At 43.9% G+C, this 16,866-nt stretch overlaps 1 protein-coding gene across 3 annotated transcripts; it reads left to right on the top strand.

Annotated features, from left to right (window-relative positions):
* The first annotated feature begins 39 nt into the window (after positions 1 to 39).
* Positions 40 to 16,300, top strand: LOC5502060 (kinesin-like protein KIF2A). 3 transcript variants are annotated; one of them, XM_032370323.2, is made up of 13 exons: positions 40 to 706; positions 1,431 to 1,566; positions 2,053 to 2,308; positions 2,688 to 2,785; positions 2,957 to 3,175; positions 3,612 to 3,699; positions 6,105 to 6,335; positions 6,501 to 6,572; positions 7,166 to 7,299; positions 8,485 to 8,632; positions 10,154 to 11,202; positions 13,725 to 13,884; positions 15,221 to 16,300. In XM_032370323.2, the coding sequence occupies exons 1-13, from the start codon at positions 463 to 465 to the stop codon at positions 15,326 to 15,328; spliced, it is 2,943 nt and encodes a 980-aa protein (XP_032226214.2). In that variant the 5' UTR covers positions 40 to 462; the 3' UTR covers positions 15,329 to 16,300. The 3 variants fall into 3 exon arrangements, with proteins under 3 accessions (XP_032226214.2, XP_001623288.3, XP_032226215.2); XM_001623238.3 differs by having other exon boundaries at positions 7,166 to 7,275; XM_032370324.2 differs by having other exon boundaries at positions 1,434 to 1,566.
* Positions 16,301 to 16,866: the final 566 nt, after the last annotated feature.

The following is a 16,866-nucleotide window of genomic DNA, read 5'->3' on the forward strand; positions in this document are numbered from 1 at the left end:
TTGTGCTAACTGACCGCACTGCTGACGGTCAGCGGTCTTACTACAAAACTATACATTTTCAAGATGGCGTCGATTTGTTGTTGAACGAACGAAAAATAACTCTCTTTTCACGACTAAAGCATACAGGAAAGCTAAAAGAACTAAACTGTTGGGATCTTCGTAAAATAATTATCCATATTGTAGACCTTTGACTTTGATAGAAACGCCAGACAGTGCTCTCAGAAGATGTTTAAAAAATCGCAAGTTGTCATGGAAAAAGATGAAAACAACGGATAAAGCTACTAACGATTCGTAAAGTGTAAAAAAAGGACCGTTGCTTGGCGGAATCAAAACACGACTAATGTGCTGCGCGAAATGGGTGAAAATTTGCATGTTGTCACACCCGAATTAAATATCTTTTACCTCAAATCTAACTCTTATTTTGAGCGGGAAAAACAAAACTGACTCACGTTTTGTCGAAACATGGCGAGTGACACGATTCTTTATACAATCCTCCAGCAATCATCTTTAGATAAATACTACGAGAACTTTACCTCCCAAGGAATTGAGAATCCTGAAAGCTTGGTGGCACTGACCATGCAAGACTATCCGGCCTTTGGGATAACCAGCATGCATGACAGAGAGATGATGTTTGCACTTATACAACGAATCAAGGAGAACAAGGCGACAACAAGGTCATCTAGGACTCTGGATCCATTGCTATCAGGTATGCACGACATAGCTCAATTATATTGTCTGTTTCTCAATGTCTGTTTGTCAATACTGTCTGTTTTTTTAATGTCTGTTTGTCAATGTGTATCTGTCTTTCTTTGGTCTGTTTGTCAATAGCTGCCTGTCTGTCTGTTTGTTAATGTCTGTTGTCTGTCCATCAATACCTGTCGGCTCGTTGTCTGTTTGTCTGGTCTGTCTGCATACCTGTCAACCCCCGTAAAACTCAAGGCTTGAGGATTTTTGGGGGTAGGGGTGGGGTATATTTATTTTTAAGGGGAGGTGTTGGTATACTCTTGCAGGCATTTGTTGATAAGAAAGCTCTCATGCACAAATCCATTTATAGATCTTGTGAGGGTGTTAGATAAATTGCATTACACAATGGAATGCAAAATTTTGATAGTGATAAAAATCGCTAAAAAGCTGGAGATCTAGTGCTTAACCTGGGAAAGTGGGAGAAGGGGTCCAATTTTAATAGCGATAAAAATAGTGGAAGAGTGGGAGAGGGGGTCCGGAATTTTGAGACTCCAGCGGGAGAGTTGACAGGTATGTTTCTGAGTGCAAAAACAGCTGATAATGCTGGGCATATTTTTTTTTAGTTTTATCAATGGCTTTTTCATTATAGTTTTTGTTCATAATCAGTAGAAGTTTTGTCTCTTATACTTACTATATAGTAAATAAAAAGAAGTAAAGTAAATAACTGAATAATCTTTTTGTTTAAGTAGGATCCGAGGTTGCTGCAAAGAAACCAAGAGTTAGTACAAATGATAGCCCAGCTCTTGAAAAAGCAAAAAGCAAAACATTTGTCAGAGAAAGCCAAAGCAAGCAGGAAAAAAGAATCACACTCACTCCAATCAAGTAAGTACAACAACAGAAAACAGGTTATTGCCTAAGTTTGCTCCAAATTTCGTATATAAATGAATGTTTTCATCATATTTTTCCATGTGTAATATTTATAAAGTAACTTAGCAAAGATCATTTACCTATGATAGTTTCTTCACATTTTCTAAGAAGTTTAAGTTTCACAGATGTGGTGCATGTGGCTCTGGGTAGGTAGTGGTGTAGGTAGGTAGGTATAGCTTGTGTGGTGCAGTTTGTTAGTCCAAAGCCTACTGCCCATGTTTTTTCTAGTTACAGCTTGTGTGGTATATTGTGTTATAGTGTTATATGGCTCACTGTGTGTTTGATTCTTAAGGTATGGCGGCAATGGCACACACACAATTCCACATGCTAAAGGAAATGTTGGTAGTGGGTGCTGAAATCTTGCATGGGTACCATCATAGACTCTACATCGTCTTAAATGTGAAGGTCCCTATTATCTTATTTAAAGCACTTTGTTAACAGAAGCCAAGCTCCTGTTGGCTACAACTATGGGGTTCCTTCATCCAAACCCAAATCCAAAGGGGCAGCAAAGCAGATGTTTCAGGCCCCAAGTCATGCAAGCCATGAGTCTAGGATCCGAGTGTGTGTGCGGAAGAGACCACTGAGCAGAGATGAGAAGGAGAGTGGTGAGGAAGATGTTGCTGCAGTGAATGCTAGAGACTCCATCGTAATAAGTTCGCCCAAGGTAGCGGTTGACCTCAAGAAGTATACTCAACAGGTACATAGTCCAGACCTGGGACTCTCTTTGCGCTCGGCATTCTGGCTCGCGGGAAAGAGGGTCCAGTATTTATTGCATGCGCATGCGCGAACATGTACCAATCAGCATTCTTCACGGCAAAAGTTGAAATACAAACCCGCGCAATTACGGACGTTCCTAAGAAGGGTCGATTCCTGCTAGACCTTGTCGAGTGCAGAGCTCCGTAAATCGATCATTGCTAAGTTGAAAAGAATGTTTTGTACATGCGAAGGAGTATCAGCGAACTGCTTGGGATTTGTTTTCCATAAAAAACATGATTAAATGTGATTGAAAATCAAATTCCCAAAAAGCGTTAAAAAAAAGCGTTAAAAAGTTTAAGAAATTTGACCTTGTTTTCCAGTACCCATTTATGTTTGATGAAGTGTTTGATGAGCGGTACACAAACCGGGAGGTGTACGAGAGGACAGCTAAACCAATGGTCAATGCTATCTTTTCAAGGTAAGGATTGAGGGTTGCTCCCCTCCCCTCTATTCTATTCTCCCCCCCCCCCCCCCCAGTCTTCTGCTGACTAACATTATTTGGACACCTTCACTTGAGAATACCCCCTGACCCCACCTCACACTTGTCATAAGTACAGCCCCCAGGACAAAGTGATATTAACATTTGCAGAGGTGTGAAGGCCACGTGCTTCGCGTATGGGTGCACTGGTAGTGGTAAGACCCACACCATGCTAGGCACAGAGGATATACCCGGACTGTACCTCCTAGCAGCAAGCGACATCTTCACCGTGCTGCACTCATCTCATCATGGCCACGGAATTAGCATGTGGATAAGCTTCTATGAAATCTACTGTGGGCAACTGTTTGACCTTCTTAACGGAAGGGAAAAGTAAGTCAAGGACAGCCCACCTACCTTCTTTACAGAAGCCAGGGGGTGGGGGGTGGGGGGTGGGGTGGTTCAGAGGTTCGGAACAACCGCTACACTTAACTGGGAGGTCTGCTCTTATGGAGGAAAATTAAGTACCACTTTGAGCTAGGACGAGCTTCATAAGAAAAAATGGTCTGATAAATGAGTAAACGACCCCACCCCGCTCAAACTTTTAGCTACAGGGCTGAAAAGCAAGTACAGAAAAACCGTTTGGTCATTTTAACCAAAGACAGTAAATTTCATTGCTTTATTATCTTATTTGACACATATAAATAATGCGTTAGAAAGGTGACACGCAGCTTGTGTCCAATAACAATACTCAACAGCTTGGAATAGTTTTCAATAGATTTGACGCTTGCAAAGTGCAGATCAGAGTTGCTTTTTCTGACATTTACAGGTTGTTTGCACGTGAAAATGCCACGCATCAAGTGTGCATCGCTGGTCTGACGCACAAACGAGTTGAGAACGTCGAACAACTTATGGAGGTCAGTTTTAGTGTGACTGCATTTTCTCGCAAGGAAACCAAGAAAACGAAGTCGTCGATCAGTAAGACACTGATCGGGGGGGGGGGGGGGGGGGCTTATTCGAAGCGATGCGTTTATTGGAAGCTTTGCTCTAAAGGCTGATGTAGACGACAGTGCTCAATAACGTATGCGCATGCGCGTGCTCTGGCGAAAACAAGCACAATCGTAGTGTTGAATCGTTCGAGAAAAAGGTACGAAAGGCTGACTTCAGTCGCTGATTTGACTAACTATACAGCATTAAAACCATACTGTACAAAAAATGACAGATTTGTGTGATAATGAGGGAGTCATAAAGAAAACTATAGCCTTTGGTTTGGTCTAGTTTTCTTAGCATTCGCCAAAATGTGACAGTTCGCCGGTAAAAAGCCGCCATTTCAAAACAGAAAGGCTGGTTTAACCGCGCGGTACTGGAACTAGTCTTGCGTTTTTCAGCACTTGCGATTTAGACAGCCTGATTTAGTCGTATGCGACTTGCTCGCAACACCTCCACAACTCAATTCAAAGAGTGTAAGTCAGGCTACGACTCCGCTACGAAGTTCGGATACGAAAGTTGTAGTGTGTCATTGAGGGCTACGACATGTAGGCATGTCACATACGACTAAATCGTTTTGTCTAGGAATCAGCCTTAAAACTAGCATTTACGGATATTGCGACAAAAATGAATTTCCCGCTAAATGATATTATGAGGTGACCTCCATGACATACTAAAAATTTTCAAAAATACCGAAACATCTCAAAATTACAACCAAAAAACCCTGCTGGCGGTGCATTCCTTTCTAAGTGCTATTGAAAAAAAAACCTATAATTATCCAGATTTGCGAACCAATTCATGTGTTTTTTTTAGAGTTGTCTGATAGTTGCGAAAACAATTATTTGCTATTTCTGATATTTTAACTTTGAAGTAAATTCTGTTGCAATCGGTATTTCGGCTATATTTTTTCAAATAAATTGGCTGTAATTAAGCCGCATTGTCACCAGTTTACTTCCGGTCAATTACGTAACAATCTCCGATGATATTTAACGGAAAACGCGAAAAATATTTCAAAATATTGAAAGCAGTGTGTTTATTGGAAGTTTCTTTGAGGATGTGATTGATAATTTAGAGCGGATGGCCTGTTTAATATCTCGGATTTTAATAGATTCTTTTGTCTTCTAACGGTTGAGGTTTCCGTCGGACCTCTGGAAGTAAACTGGTGACAATGCGGCTTTAAGTGCAGGCTTTTGTTTTATTTCTTTCCCTTCTAACAATGCTCTTTGTTTTACCACTAAGCAGATATTCATTTTTTGCGGCCGGGCTTTTAAGGGCAGTCTATTATACTTCCCCCAAATTTTATCTCATTAAAAATCATAAACTCCTAAATATTTGATGAGAGTTGTATAATCGCGTAACTAATCGCGTTTCGTTATCGACAAAGGTATGACTTCGGTAGTGGTAGGAAAATTCGTTTTTTGTGTGTTTTTTTAGTTGTCTACAGTTTTGTTGTTTTCTGTGCACTTTCAACTTCATTATCTTATGTATTGCTTGAGAAAGGTGTATATTTCTTTATAGCGGGTGGAATATCTAAAAAGATATTCCGCCGAATCACCTCAAATTGCGCTTTGGTGTTAGAGAAAAGCATGTTATTTTCAATAATATAATTTTGTTGTCTTTTGATACATAATCCTGCACTGACAAATATGGTTAAAGTTTGAACACTGAAACACTCAAATTTCATTAAGGGCGTTTTCACGCGTTGCTGAGTAAAAGTAGCAAATAATCAGTTCACCATGCCGTCTACACAAGTAAATTTTCATTAGCAAACTTCCATGGACAATGGACATTGACTGTGTAGATGTTCCATCAGTTCCCCATTGGTGATGTGTCATTGATAATGTCCCGTGACGCTTCAAAAACACCAATTTTTCATTGTCAAAATTTCATTGACGATAGACATTGGCTGTGTATCATGTATCCTCCAGCAATTTTCCATCGGCAATTTTTTTTTTCTTGTACGTCAACGATGATTTCAGCAGACACACTTCAGAGGAGAGGATTTTAATCCTCTTAAAAGTGCCGTCGTCTATGCGAGCAAATTTTCATTCGCCTTCCCCATGTCTTCCCACAATTCAGTGCGACGCCCGCGTGAAACCGAGATCAGGGGAATCGTTAACAAGATGGCGAAGTTTACTTGCTGACCTCGGTTTCGCGCTCGCGTCGCAAAAAAAAATTTAGCGAAAAATGGTGAAGGTGAATTGGCAATGTCTATTGTTTCTACACTTTTCTCTACCTGCTTGTGATCATTTAGATGTCTGAGGGCGGATGTTAGTGGAAACTCTAATCCCATCACGAGACATATGCGAGTTATATGTACATATGTACGTTGCAGGTGATCGAGTCTGGTGGGAACGCTCGCAGTACAGGCGCTACAGGCGTCAACGCCGACTCGTCCCGGTCCCACGCAATCCTGCAGCTAGAACTCAAAGCCGACTCGTCAGGAGAGGGCATAGGTCGATTTTCCTTCATCGATCTCGCGGGAAGCGAGCGCGCGGTGGATGTGACAGATACGGATAAGCAGACACGCATGGAGGGCGCGGAGATCAACCAGAGCCTTTTAGCGGTGAGTTACAAGGTACCCTGCTAACAGAGGCTTTTCCATAGTGTTTCTCGGTTGTACTTGTATTCGTGGCTTTAGCTACTCGCGTTGTCTTGGTTCGGAACTTTTTGTCCGGACACACGGCTGTGCGTCCTTCACTGATCACTTCTGCATTATCCTTGTGTCCAGCTAAAGGAATGCATCAGATCTCTGGACCAGGAGTCACGTCATACGCCGTTCAGACAGAGCAAGCTCACCCAGGTAAACCGAGACTCCACACTATGAAGGGCTGTGGGCTCGGCATTTTGTCACCCTAGCAAAGTACCAAGTGTGAGAAAGCATCTATTTCCATCTGCTGATTTTTTTTTTTTTTTTTGGGGGGGGGGGGGCCTTCCAAAATATTTTCGATTAAATTTGGGGACATGAATTAAAAACTCATGTTTTAGGTGGTTATTTCGAAATGTCATCTTCTAATTTATTTTCCAATGCTGTATCAAAATAACAACAAAGTTGTGACTGAGTAGGGTATAAATCTTGTAGTATTTTTCTGCGTATGTACTTGGTAGTACCAGGGTACCGCAATTCAACGATGGGGAATTACAGAGAATACAGATAGCAGAAACATGATACACAGGGCGATGTTTCTCGAAATGCTGCGAAAAGTAGAAACCTTCCTTACTTTCTTTGCAACTTGAAACGCAACAAAAAATTGCACTGCAAGTTGCATTAAGAGGATGTTACACCCGTAATTTTCTTGCAACTTGTAGCGCAAAAGAAAATTGCTGTTCAAAGTTGCAGGGAAAATTGCATTGTATAACCTTAACCCCATTGCGCGTGTTTGGATTCTCTTTCAGGTGTTGAAGGACTCGTTTGTAGGCAATACCATGACTTGCATGATCGCTAACATCTCGCCAAGCCTGTCATCGTGCGAGAACACGCTGAACACCCTGCGATACGCCGACAGGTATTACTTAGGGCGTGTGTACAGGTATAGAGAACGTCGTCTGAAAGTGTACTCTTGGCTCAGCGACAAGCGGCCCCATCAAATGAAACAACAAATTGCTAAAACATACATTTTGATTAAAATCTCTATATCTCTTTACGAGATATAAAGAGTTGCGCGATACCTTAGTAGTACGGGCTTCATATCTCAAGATGACCAGTGCGCGAACTCAGGTCAGATCAATTCCTCGCTCTCTACATTGAGGACTGTTAATTCCTCGTCTTCTTGGAGAAGGACGTTGAGCTGGAGGTCCCTTCTCTCACCGCACATCATTAACCTGTATTGGGGATGTAAAAGAACTGCTAGGGGCGCTATAAGTCCGTGGTACAATTGTCAGTTAAAGTGCTTATACACTAACCAACGATCATGATTGTAAACTGCGTGGAGCAGTCCGTATCTACACACTGACGAGCAAAGGACACACGTGAAGAACATTTGATCATGTTTCGCCATCTTAATTTGCGCTATACACAAATACAGAACATTTCGTTTCATATTTCGTTGCTATTTATGCATGGGTAATAGCGTCACTAGTGTCATAACGACATAGGCGCGCGCACCCTTAAATTCTTATGTTAAGCCCGACATAACGACCAGGACATAATAACATAAAAGAAAAAAAAAACTTGTTTATTTCTCTTATGTCGTTATGCCCATGTCGTTATGTCGGACTTATGTCTTGTCGGACTTATGTCGAACCATTCACACTTGAACACACGAACATAAGAGTGCGCGCACCCATGTCGTTATGTCACTAGTCTGCACCAGAGATTACATAATAAACGGTCTTACCTGGTTGAGTTGCTACCGTATGATGGTCACCCTGTGTCACTCCTGGTTAGTGTTGTCAATGTCTGGCGGTCTTCCTGTGTCTTACGTGGTAGTGTTATCAATGTCTGGCGATCTCCCTTCTTACCTGAATATGGTCGTTAGTGTCTGATGGTCTCCCTGTGTCATACCTGGTCAGTGTTGTTAACGTTTGATGGTCTCCCTGTGTCTTACCTGAATAGGGTCGTTAGCGTTTAATGGCCTCCCTGTGTCTTACCTGGTTGAGTTGCTACCGTATGATGGTCACCCTGTGTCGTTATCGCGTTATGTCACTAGTGTGCACCAGACATAACAGTGCAATGTTTAACAGTGTAACGTGTAACAGTAAATGCTCTCTTTCAGGGTGAAGGAGCTGAAGAAAGAAGGAACACTCGCGACGCCTGCGAGACCCGTGACCGTGCACGGGACAGATAGCAAGTCTTGGCCTGACTCAACTCAAGCTTCGGACACAGCATCATATGGGAGCGACCTGGGAAAGGTGACCAGTCAGGTATGGTATAACGACAGCAGGGTATCACAGCGAACTGGGTAAGGCGACCAGTCAGGTATGGTGTAAAGACATCAGGGTATCACAGCGTACTGGGTAAGGCGACCAGTCGGGTATGGTATAACGACAGCAAGGTATTACATCGACCTGGGTAAGGCGACCAGTTAGGTATGGTATAACGACATCAGGGTATCACAGCTTACTGGTGAAGGCGACCAGTTAGGTATGGTATAACGACAGCAGGGTATCACAGCGAACTGGTTAAGGCGACCAGTCAGGTATGGTATAACGACAGCAAGGTATTACAGCGACCTGGGTAAGGCGACCGGTCGAGTATGTTGTAACGACATCAGGGTATCACTGCGAACTGGGTAATGCGACCAGTCAGGTATGTTATAACGACATCAGGGTATCACAGCGAACTGGGTAAGGCGACCAGTCAGGTATGGTATAACGACATCAGGGTATCACAGCTTACTGGTGAAGGCGACCTGTTAGGTATGGTATAACGACAGCAGGGTATCACAGCAAACTGGGTAAGGCGACCAGTTAGGTATGGTGTAAAGACATCAGGGTATCACAGCGTACTGGGTAAGGCGACCAGTCAGGTATGGTGTAAAGACATCAGGGTATCACAGCGTACTGGGTAAGGCGACCAGTCGGGTATGGTATAACGACAGCAAGGTATTACAGCGAACTGGTTAAGGCGACCAGTCAGGTATGGTATAACGACAGCAAGGTATTACAGCGACCTGGGTAAGGCGACCGGTCGAGTATGGTGTAACGACATCAGGGTATCACTGCGAACTGGGTAATGCGACCAGTCAGGTATGTTATAACGACATCAGGGTATCACAGCGAACTGGGTAAGGCGACCAGTCAGGTATGGTATAACGACATCAGGGTATCACAGCTTACTGGTGAAGGCGACCAGTTAGGTATGGTATAACGACAGCAGGGTATCACAGCAAACTGGGTAAGGCGACCAGTTAGGCATGGTAAAACGACAGCAAGGTATTACAGCGTACTGGTTAAGGCGACCAGTCAGGTATGGTATAACGACAGCAAGGTATACAGCGACCTGGGTAAGGCGACCAGTCAGGTATGGTATAACGACAGCAAGGTATTACAGCGACCTGGGTAAGGCGACCAGTCAGGTATGGTATAACGACATCAGGGTATCACAGCTTACTGGTGAAGGCGACCAGTTAGGTGTGGTATAACGACAGCAGGGTATCACAGCGAACGAACTGGGTAAGGCGACAGGTATGGTATAATGACAGCAAGGTATCCCAGCGAACCATCACCATCCTTATCGTCATCAACAACATCTTCAATCAAAATTAAATTTATCATCATCCTAATCGTCATAAGATGTGGCATGTCATAAGATGTGGCAACGGTATTGAATTAGCAACAACAAGAACAACTTATAAAAACATCATGAGCTAAAGGCACAAGCACTATCCTCTTATTTATAGCATTATTTTCCTCACTTAACAAAAAAGTGTTTTACATTTTCAGAACGCACGTCTTCAGATGTCCAAGTCTCAAAACACGGCTCATCTGCAAAAGGCGCTTAAACGCCTTAAGATGGACGAGGCAGAGCTAACAGGGGGTAACGCCAGACCCCATACTATGGCCACACCCTCCCGAACAAGTGCTTCAGTTAGTTCGGGAAGTACAAAGACAGTCAGATCAACTCGAGCCCCGGAGACTTCGAGTGAGGGTACCCAAGGTGTACCCAGATTAGCAACCAAGCGAATAACAAATGTCCTTAAGGTGAATGAGGAGGTACCAAGTGACGAGGAGGTACCAAGGGGTGTGTCTAGGGGTAGGGTCAACCCGAGCACAGCAGAAAGGAGAACCAAGTCGAGATTCACAAACAGAGCAGGCAAAGCCGAGAACATGGAACATGTAAATATGGAACAGGTGTCAGATGCTTCGCAAAACAAAACCCAAGATAAACGTGACGTTAAGGGGCTTAAAGAACCCAACCAGGAAGTATTAGAAGATTCCACAGAAGTGTCCGGAAATTCGGACGCTTCCCAAAGACGGTTTTATGGTTACGAGGGGAATGGCAAGGGTAGAAAGAAGGCTGGTGAAGTGAAGACTTCGCGTTTTGCTCAGCGAAGCCGTGACTATCGCTCAGTTGGCAATGTGAATGCTCAAAGTAGCTTGTCTTCTCGTGGATTTTCTATTGGAGATGAGGAAGTGTCCGGAAAGCCGGGAGGCGCTAAAAAGACTGAGAAACCTACAGGCGGAAGGGCTGTAATAGGAGACAGTTGCACTTCCGGTAATGAGGGTCGCGTTGTAGATGAAGAAAAGCCGCCTCGTAAGCAGGCGCCTATCGTCACGAGTATTTCCTGTACTAAGTCCATGGTAGTAGAGTCTAGAGGCGAACAACGCGGGTCTCATCAGGAGATGGGAGGAGAAGAGGGAGGGGATCAAGAAGTCTCACCTAACATGAATAATCGGTACAGCAAGCGGATCAAAGCTCGTCTGGCGAGGCTGTTTAACGGGAAGACAGGTGAAGAGAGTCATACCATCACTGTGGACGAGTCTCCTGTTCGGTAAGGAATGTATAACTTGGTTGGGTGTGGTGTGTGTATGATGTTATGTGGTGGGTGTGGTGTGTTGGATGTAATGTGGTGAGAGGGTGTGGTGTGCAGGGGTGGATCCAGACTGATTCAACTGATTCCAGTGAATCACTCAAAATCCTAGTCGGGTGGGGCGGGGAGCGTTTTTGCGTGACTCCGACCTCGGGCGGCTGCAAAGGAGACTATCAAAATCCCAGAAAAATGTTTTGGTTTTTTTGTAGATTTGAATTTTAAAACGTTCAATAAAAATAAACATCCATCTGCTGTCTGTTATTTAAACACTATAAAACCTGCTTCCTAAGTTATTTCGCTGTTATTTCCTTTAGCGCTTAGACAGCATTTCCGGTCCCCCCACGGGAAATATTGCTCCTGATGGTAAATGATAAATCTAGTTTGGGGGAGGGGAACCATTTAGAAATTTTGCGCGTGTATAAAAATTTTGCGCGTGTTCTGGAACCACTCAAGTTCTTCACCGATTGGCTACGGCCCACGCTGAACTACTCAAGCTCTGTTTTGATTGGTTGCTATAACGTGTGAATCACTTTGGAATCAGTTGACAATAAAATCCCGATGCTACCCATGAGAAAGTAGGCCTTTGCTTGCTTTAGCGTGTGATCTCTTGTACATATCTCTCGAACCGAAATCTTGAAAAGCGAAGCATGGCTTCATAAAATGCAGACGTTTCTCGTGGAGAGCCTGTCTGCCGAAAGGAGGAGTGTTATCCTTTTGATTATGGTGTAGAATTTGATCGAATTCAGATCCCGAGAAGTTGGAATTAATGATGAAAGTGTGGCGACAGGACGATAGCTCTTTAGAATTCTCTATGAGTTATGGCAATGGAAAGTGGTCGCCCTCGTGAGTGAAAAACATAATGTTTTTAGCAAAACCCCTGGACAGTGTATTCTTAGTATATTAATGGCATTTCTGTTTGCCCTGTGTTTTATTTGGGAAGATTTTCGGCTGTTATTTTAGTAAGGTAAATAGGCTGGTAAAATACCACACATGAGCAAAATTGACCGATGCCTCTAATGGATGAATCTAGGAGAAACATGCAAAGAGGAGAAGTGCCAATAGATCAGCAACTAGATGGGATAATGCACCGTAAAATTGCTTAGAATTGAGAGGTCATGGAGTCAATTATTGATACGAGTTGCTGTCTGTGTGGCACAAGCTACGTTATAATACAAGGGGGGGGGTTGTTTTTTATATATTACAATCACACCATTTGGTAGGTGGGGCGGGGAGCGTTTTTGCGTGACTCCGACCTCGGGTGGCTGCAAAGGAGTCTAATCATTTGGATATTGCCAAGGGGTATTCAAAGAGAATAACTGGTACTTGCCTCGCCACACTTTCAAGAACACAAATTTGGTTGAATTAGGTATAAATAGTATATTTATTATCTGACTAATCGATTAATGAAGTCACTCAGTTTTAAAATGACCAAAAGTTTAATACAGCACCTGTGAAACATAACCTTGTTTTAATGATTTCACTATATAAATTCCTAAAATGCCAAATGCATCCCTAAAAATTCTGCAGATTCCATGTTTCAAACACGTAATTTCATAAATTTCCTGTTGGGCATGCCCCTATACCCCTCCCCCCCCTTGATTGGTCCGTGACTTTAGGCCTGGATCCATCCCTGGTGTGGTAGATGTAGTGTGGTGTGTTGGGTGTAGTGTTCTGAATGAAGTGTAGATAGACAGTTGTTATTTGCTGGATGCGGTGTGGTGTCTTGGTGTAATGTGATGGGTGTGGTGTGGTGTTTTGGTGTAATGTGATGGGTGTGGTGTGGTGTCTTGGTGTAATGTGATGGGTGTGGTGTCTTGGTGTAATTTGATGTGTGTGGTGTGGTGTCTTGGTGTAATGTGATGGGTGTGGTGTCTTGGTGTAATGTGATGGGTGTGGTGTGGTGTCTTGGTGTAATGTGATGGGTGTGGTGTCTTGGTGTAATTTGATGTGTGTGGTGTGGTGTCTTGGTGTAATGTGATGGGTGTGGTGTCTTGGTGTAATGTGATGGGTGTGGTGTGGTGTTTTGGTGTAATGTGATGGGTGTGGTGTGGTGTCTTGGTGTAATGTGATGGGTGTGGTGTTTTGGTGTAATGTGATGGGTGTGGTGTGGTGTGGTGTCTTGGTGTAATGTGATGGGTGTGGTGTCTTGGTGTAATGTGATGGGTGTGGTGTGGTGTCTTGGTGTAAGGTGATGGGTGTGGTGTCTTGGTGTAATTTGATGGGTGTGGTGTGGTGTATTGGTGTAATGTGATGGCTGTGGTGTATTGGTGTAATGTGATGGGTGTGGTATGGTGTAGTGGTGTAATATGATGGGTGTGGTGTGGTGTCTTAGTGTAGTGCGGTGTCTTAGGTTGGATTTATAATTGTACAATGATGATATCCCATAATTTCAAGATTAATATCAGAAGACGTTTTGTTTTTATGTTTGCTGGTATGGATCAAGTTACAAACTTATATTATTTGTAATTTGTTTGGACTTTCAGACCTACAAGACATCTAGAGCCTATTCCTGCCAGCAAGACATCACCATGTGCCATCACTGATGAGCAAGTAGTTGCTGCACACCACACCCACCTAGCAATGGTGACAGGGCTATGCCATGAGGAGATGGTGCTACTCAAACACATAGACAAAGGGGAACAGGTAGGACCAGAGATCCAGGGGAACCTCAGACAAAAGGACAAGGGGGGTCACTATAAATGCATAGACAAGGGGGCACCACAAACACATAGACAAGGGGGGGCACCAAAAACACATAGAGAAGGGGGGGGGGCACCACAAACACATAGACAAGGATGGGACACTGAAAACACATAGACAAGGGGGGCACCACAAACACATAGACAAGGGGGAGCACCACAAACACATAGACAAGGGGGGACACTGAAAACACATAGACAAGGGGGGCACCACAAACACATAGACAAGGGGGCACCACAAACACATAGACAAGGGGGGGCACCACAAACACATAGACAAGGGGGGGCACCACAAACACATAGACAAGGGGGGGCACCACAAACACATAGACATGGGGGGACACCACAAACACATGGACAAGGGGGGGGCACCACAAACACATAGACAAGGGGGGCGGGGCACCACAAACACATAGACAAGGGGGCACCACAAACACATAGACAAGGGGGCACCACAAACACATAGACAAGGATGGGATACTGAAAACACATAGACAAGGATGGGACACTGAAAACACATAGACAAGGGGGGGCACCACAAACACATAGACAAGGGGGGGCACCACAAACACATAGACAAGGGGGGCACCACAAACACATAGACAAGGGGGGGCACCACAAACACATAGACAAGGGGGGGTACCACAAACACATAGACAAGGGGGAACACCACAAACACATAGACAAGGGGGCACCACAAACACATAGACAAGGGGGCACCACAAACACATAGACAAGGGGGCACCACAAACACATAGACAAGGGGGGGGCACCACAAACACATAGACAAGGGGGGGCACCACAAACACATAGACAAGGGGGGACACTGAAAACACATAGACAAGGGGGGCACCACAAACACATAGACAAGGGGGGGGCACCACAAACACATAGACAAGGGGGGGCACCACAAACACATAGACAAGGGGGGGCACCACAAACACATAGACAAGGGGGGGCACCACAAACACATAGACAAGGGGGGGCACCACAAACACATAGACAAGGGGGGCACCACAAACACATAGACAAGGGGGGGGGGCACCACAAACACATAGACAAGGGGGCACCACAAACACATAGACAAGAGGGCACCACAAACACATAGACAAGGGGGGGGGGCACCACAAACACATAGACAAGGGGGGGCAGGTAGGACCAGAGATCCAGGAGAGACACCGTTAACATTTTCTGTTATCCTTGATGAAGGCAACTTGCCATAACGTTAAACAACCTTGTATATTTTAAACGTAAACCACCAATTTTGCATTATTTTCCAGGACTTTGTGGAGTACGTAGCCCAGTTGGAGGACATCTTGATACAAAAGCAAGCATGTATAGATAATTTACAAGAAAAACTGCTACGGTGGAAATCAAGATGCACCTGACAGTACATGAGAGTGTAAGCCACGTCTCGAGACAGCTTGGCAAGATGAACAGACAGTTTTCGCGATGCTCCGCGCGCGTCCAAAATGCCACAGACTGGCGGGCCACAGCTGATCCGAAATGATGCGGACAAGGGGAATTTGACTCTAGCGCCAAAACTCTGCAAAAGAAGCACTCTAGCAAAGCTTCTATAGCTTCGTCTGTAAACTCCACTTTGTACGACATTGTAGATCAGCTGTTGCCCCCTGTCTGTGGCATTTTGGATTCGCGCGCAACATCGTGAAAACGGTCTATTATTTATCAGGACTGTGCAGTGATACAGCTATACTCTACAAGCTGCGTGGCACTACAGGAATCATGTGATGAGTGCCCTCCTCTGAGTAATGTGTTGTGAGTCTATATAGGTTATGCCGATCATCTTGCCCTTTGAAGCTGAAGGAAAATAGTAAATCAACCGTCACATTGTTATGATGTAGGCAGTACGGGACTTGCGCTAAGAGATCACGTGATTGTTTGGGTGGCAAACTCGCGTGCACTAAGGCATTTAGCGACAAAATAACAGCAACAGAAAGCAATTTATTTAGTGTTTACGAATAAAGCCACAATGTATTATTTTCAGAAAGGGTTTATTTTCATAAAAAAAAACATTCCTTTTTTTCGTTGTTCTTCGCAGTCGGTGTTTATTTTGGCTTGAATTTATCGCGTGATCTCCTTACGCATGTCCCCTATTTGACGGCATGCCATCGGGCGGGGGGGAGGGGAGTGCAAAACTAATATATTTCATAAAATACAAGCTTGTTTAGATGGTTTTTTGAAAGCCTGGAAGCTATGAGCATCTAGAGAATTTATTTTAAAGAATGTTGCTGTGGGTATTCTAGAATAACTGATTAGCTCTTTTTTTAGTTTGTATCAACAAAGGATCTCTTAAGTTATAACTTATTTATTATATAGGAGACATTATTGTCTCTAGTATGGTCACTGTGTTTATTACTGCGTTGGGTGGTGGATGGGTTTTCTTAAAAAAAAAAATATGTCTGTATGCTTCTTACTGCTTTTCCTGCCATTGGAGATGAACCGTGAGACAGCTTCATCAGGTCTATGACAATGAATCTCTGTTTGTGTGAATACCCAGGTAAAAACGGTCCAGGCTGGCCTCTGTCCGTACATTCACAGGTTATCTTATTATAGGATACTGTTTTGTGATTGGAAATATGTTGCCTTTTACTCATAACTTCTATCCACTATCCCTCTTGTTTTCATTTCCGCATAGCCTCCCTCGCTTGTCCTTTTTTTCATGCCTTCATTTCCCTTCCTTACCCCTTTTCCCCCTAATACTTAACCACCTTTGTTCTATATTGTTCTTCCCTATCTTCTCCCTCCCCTACCCCCTCCCTCCCCTACCCCCTCCCTCCCTTATCCTTCTGTATTTCTCTTCCCATCCATATGAAAGAGAAAGGCTGGCGGCGTTGAGCGAATATCAGTGCAGCAACGAAGAGGACGTATGATGAGCGGGTTAAGGTAAAACAACGAAGAGGAGGTA

The sequence above is a fragment of the Nematostella vectensis genome, chromosome 5, assembly GCF_932526225.1.
Source record: "Nematostella vectensis chromosome 5, jaNemVect1.1, whole genome shotgun sequence".
NCBI classification, from domain to species: domain Eukaryota; kingdom Metazoa; phylum Cnidaria; class Anthozoa; order Actiniaria; family Edwardsiidae; genus Nematostella; species Nematostella vectensis.

What these genes read in the sequence shown, in the direction of transcription:
- LOC5502060 (XM_032370323.2), top strand. Translation starts at nt 463, where the DNA reads ATGGCGAGTGACACGATTCTTTATACAATCCTCCAGCAATCATCTTTA. An exon ending in CTTCTTAACGGAAGGGAAAA is followed by an intron (nt 3,176 to 3,611) that starts GTAAGTCAAGGA and finishes TGACATTTACAG; the next exon opens with GTTGTTTGCACGTGAAAATG. An exon ending in TACTTAGGGCGTGTGTACAG is followed by an intron (nt 7,300 to 8,484) that starts GTATAGAGAACG and finishes GCTCTCTTTCAG; the next exon opens with GGTGAAGGAGCTGAAGAAAG.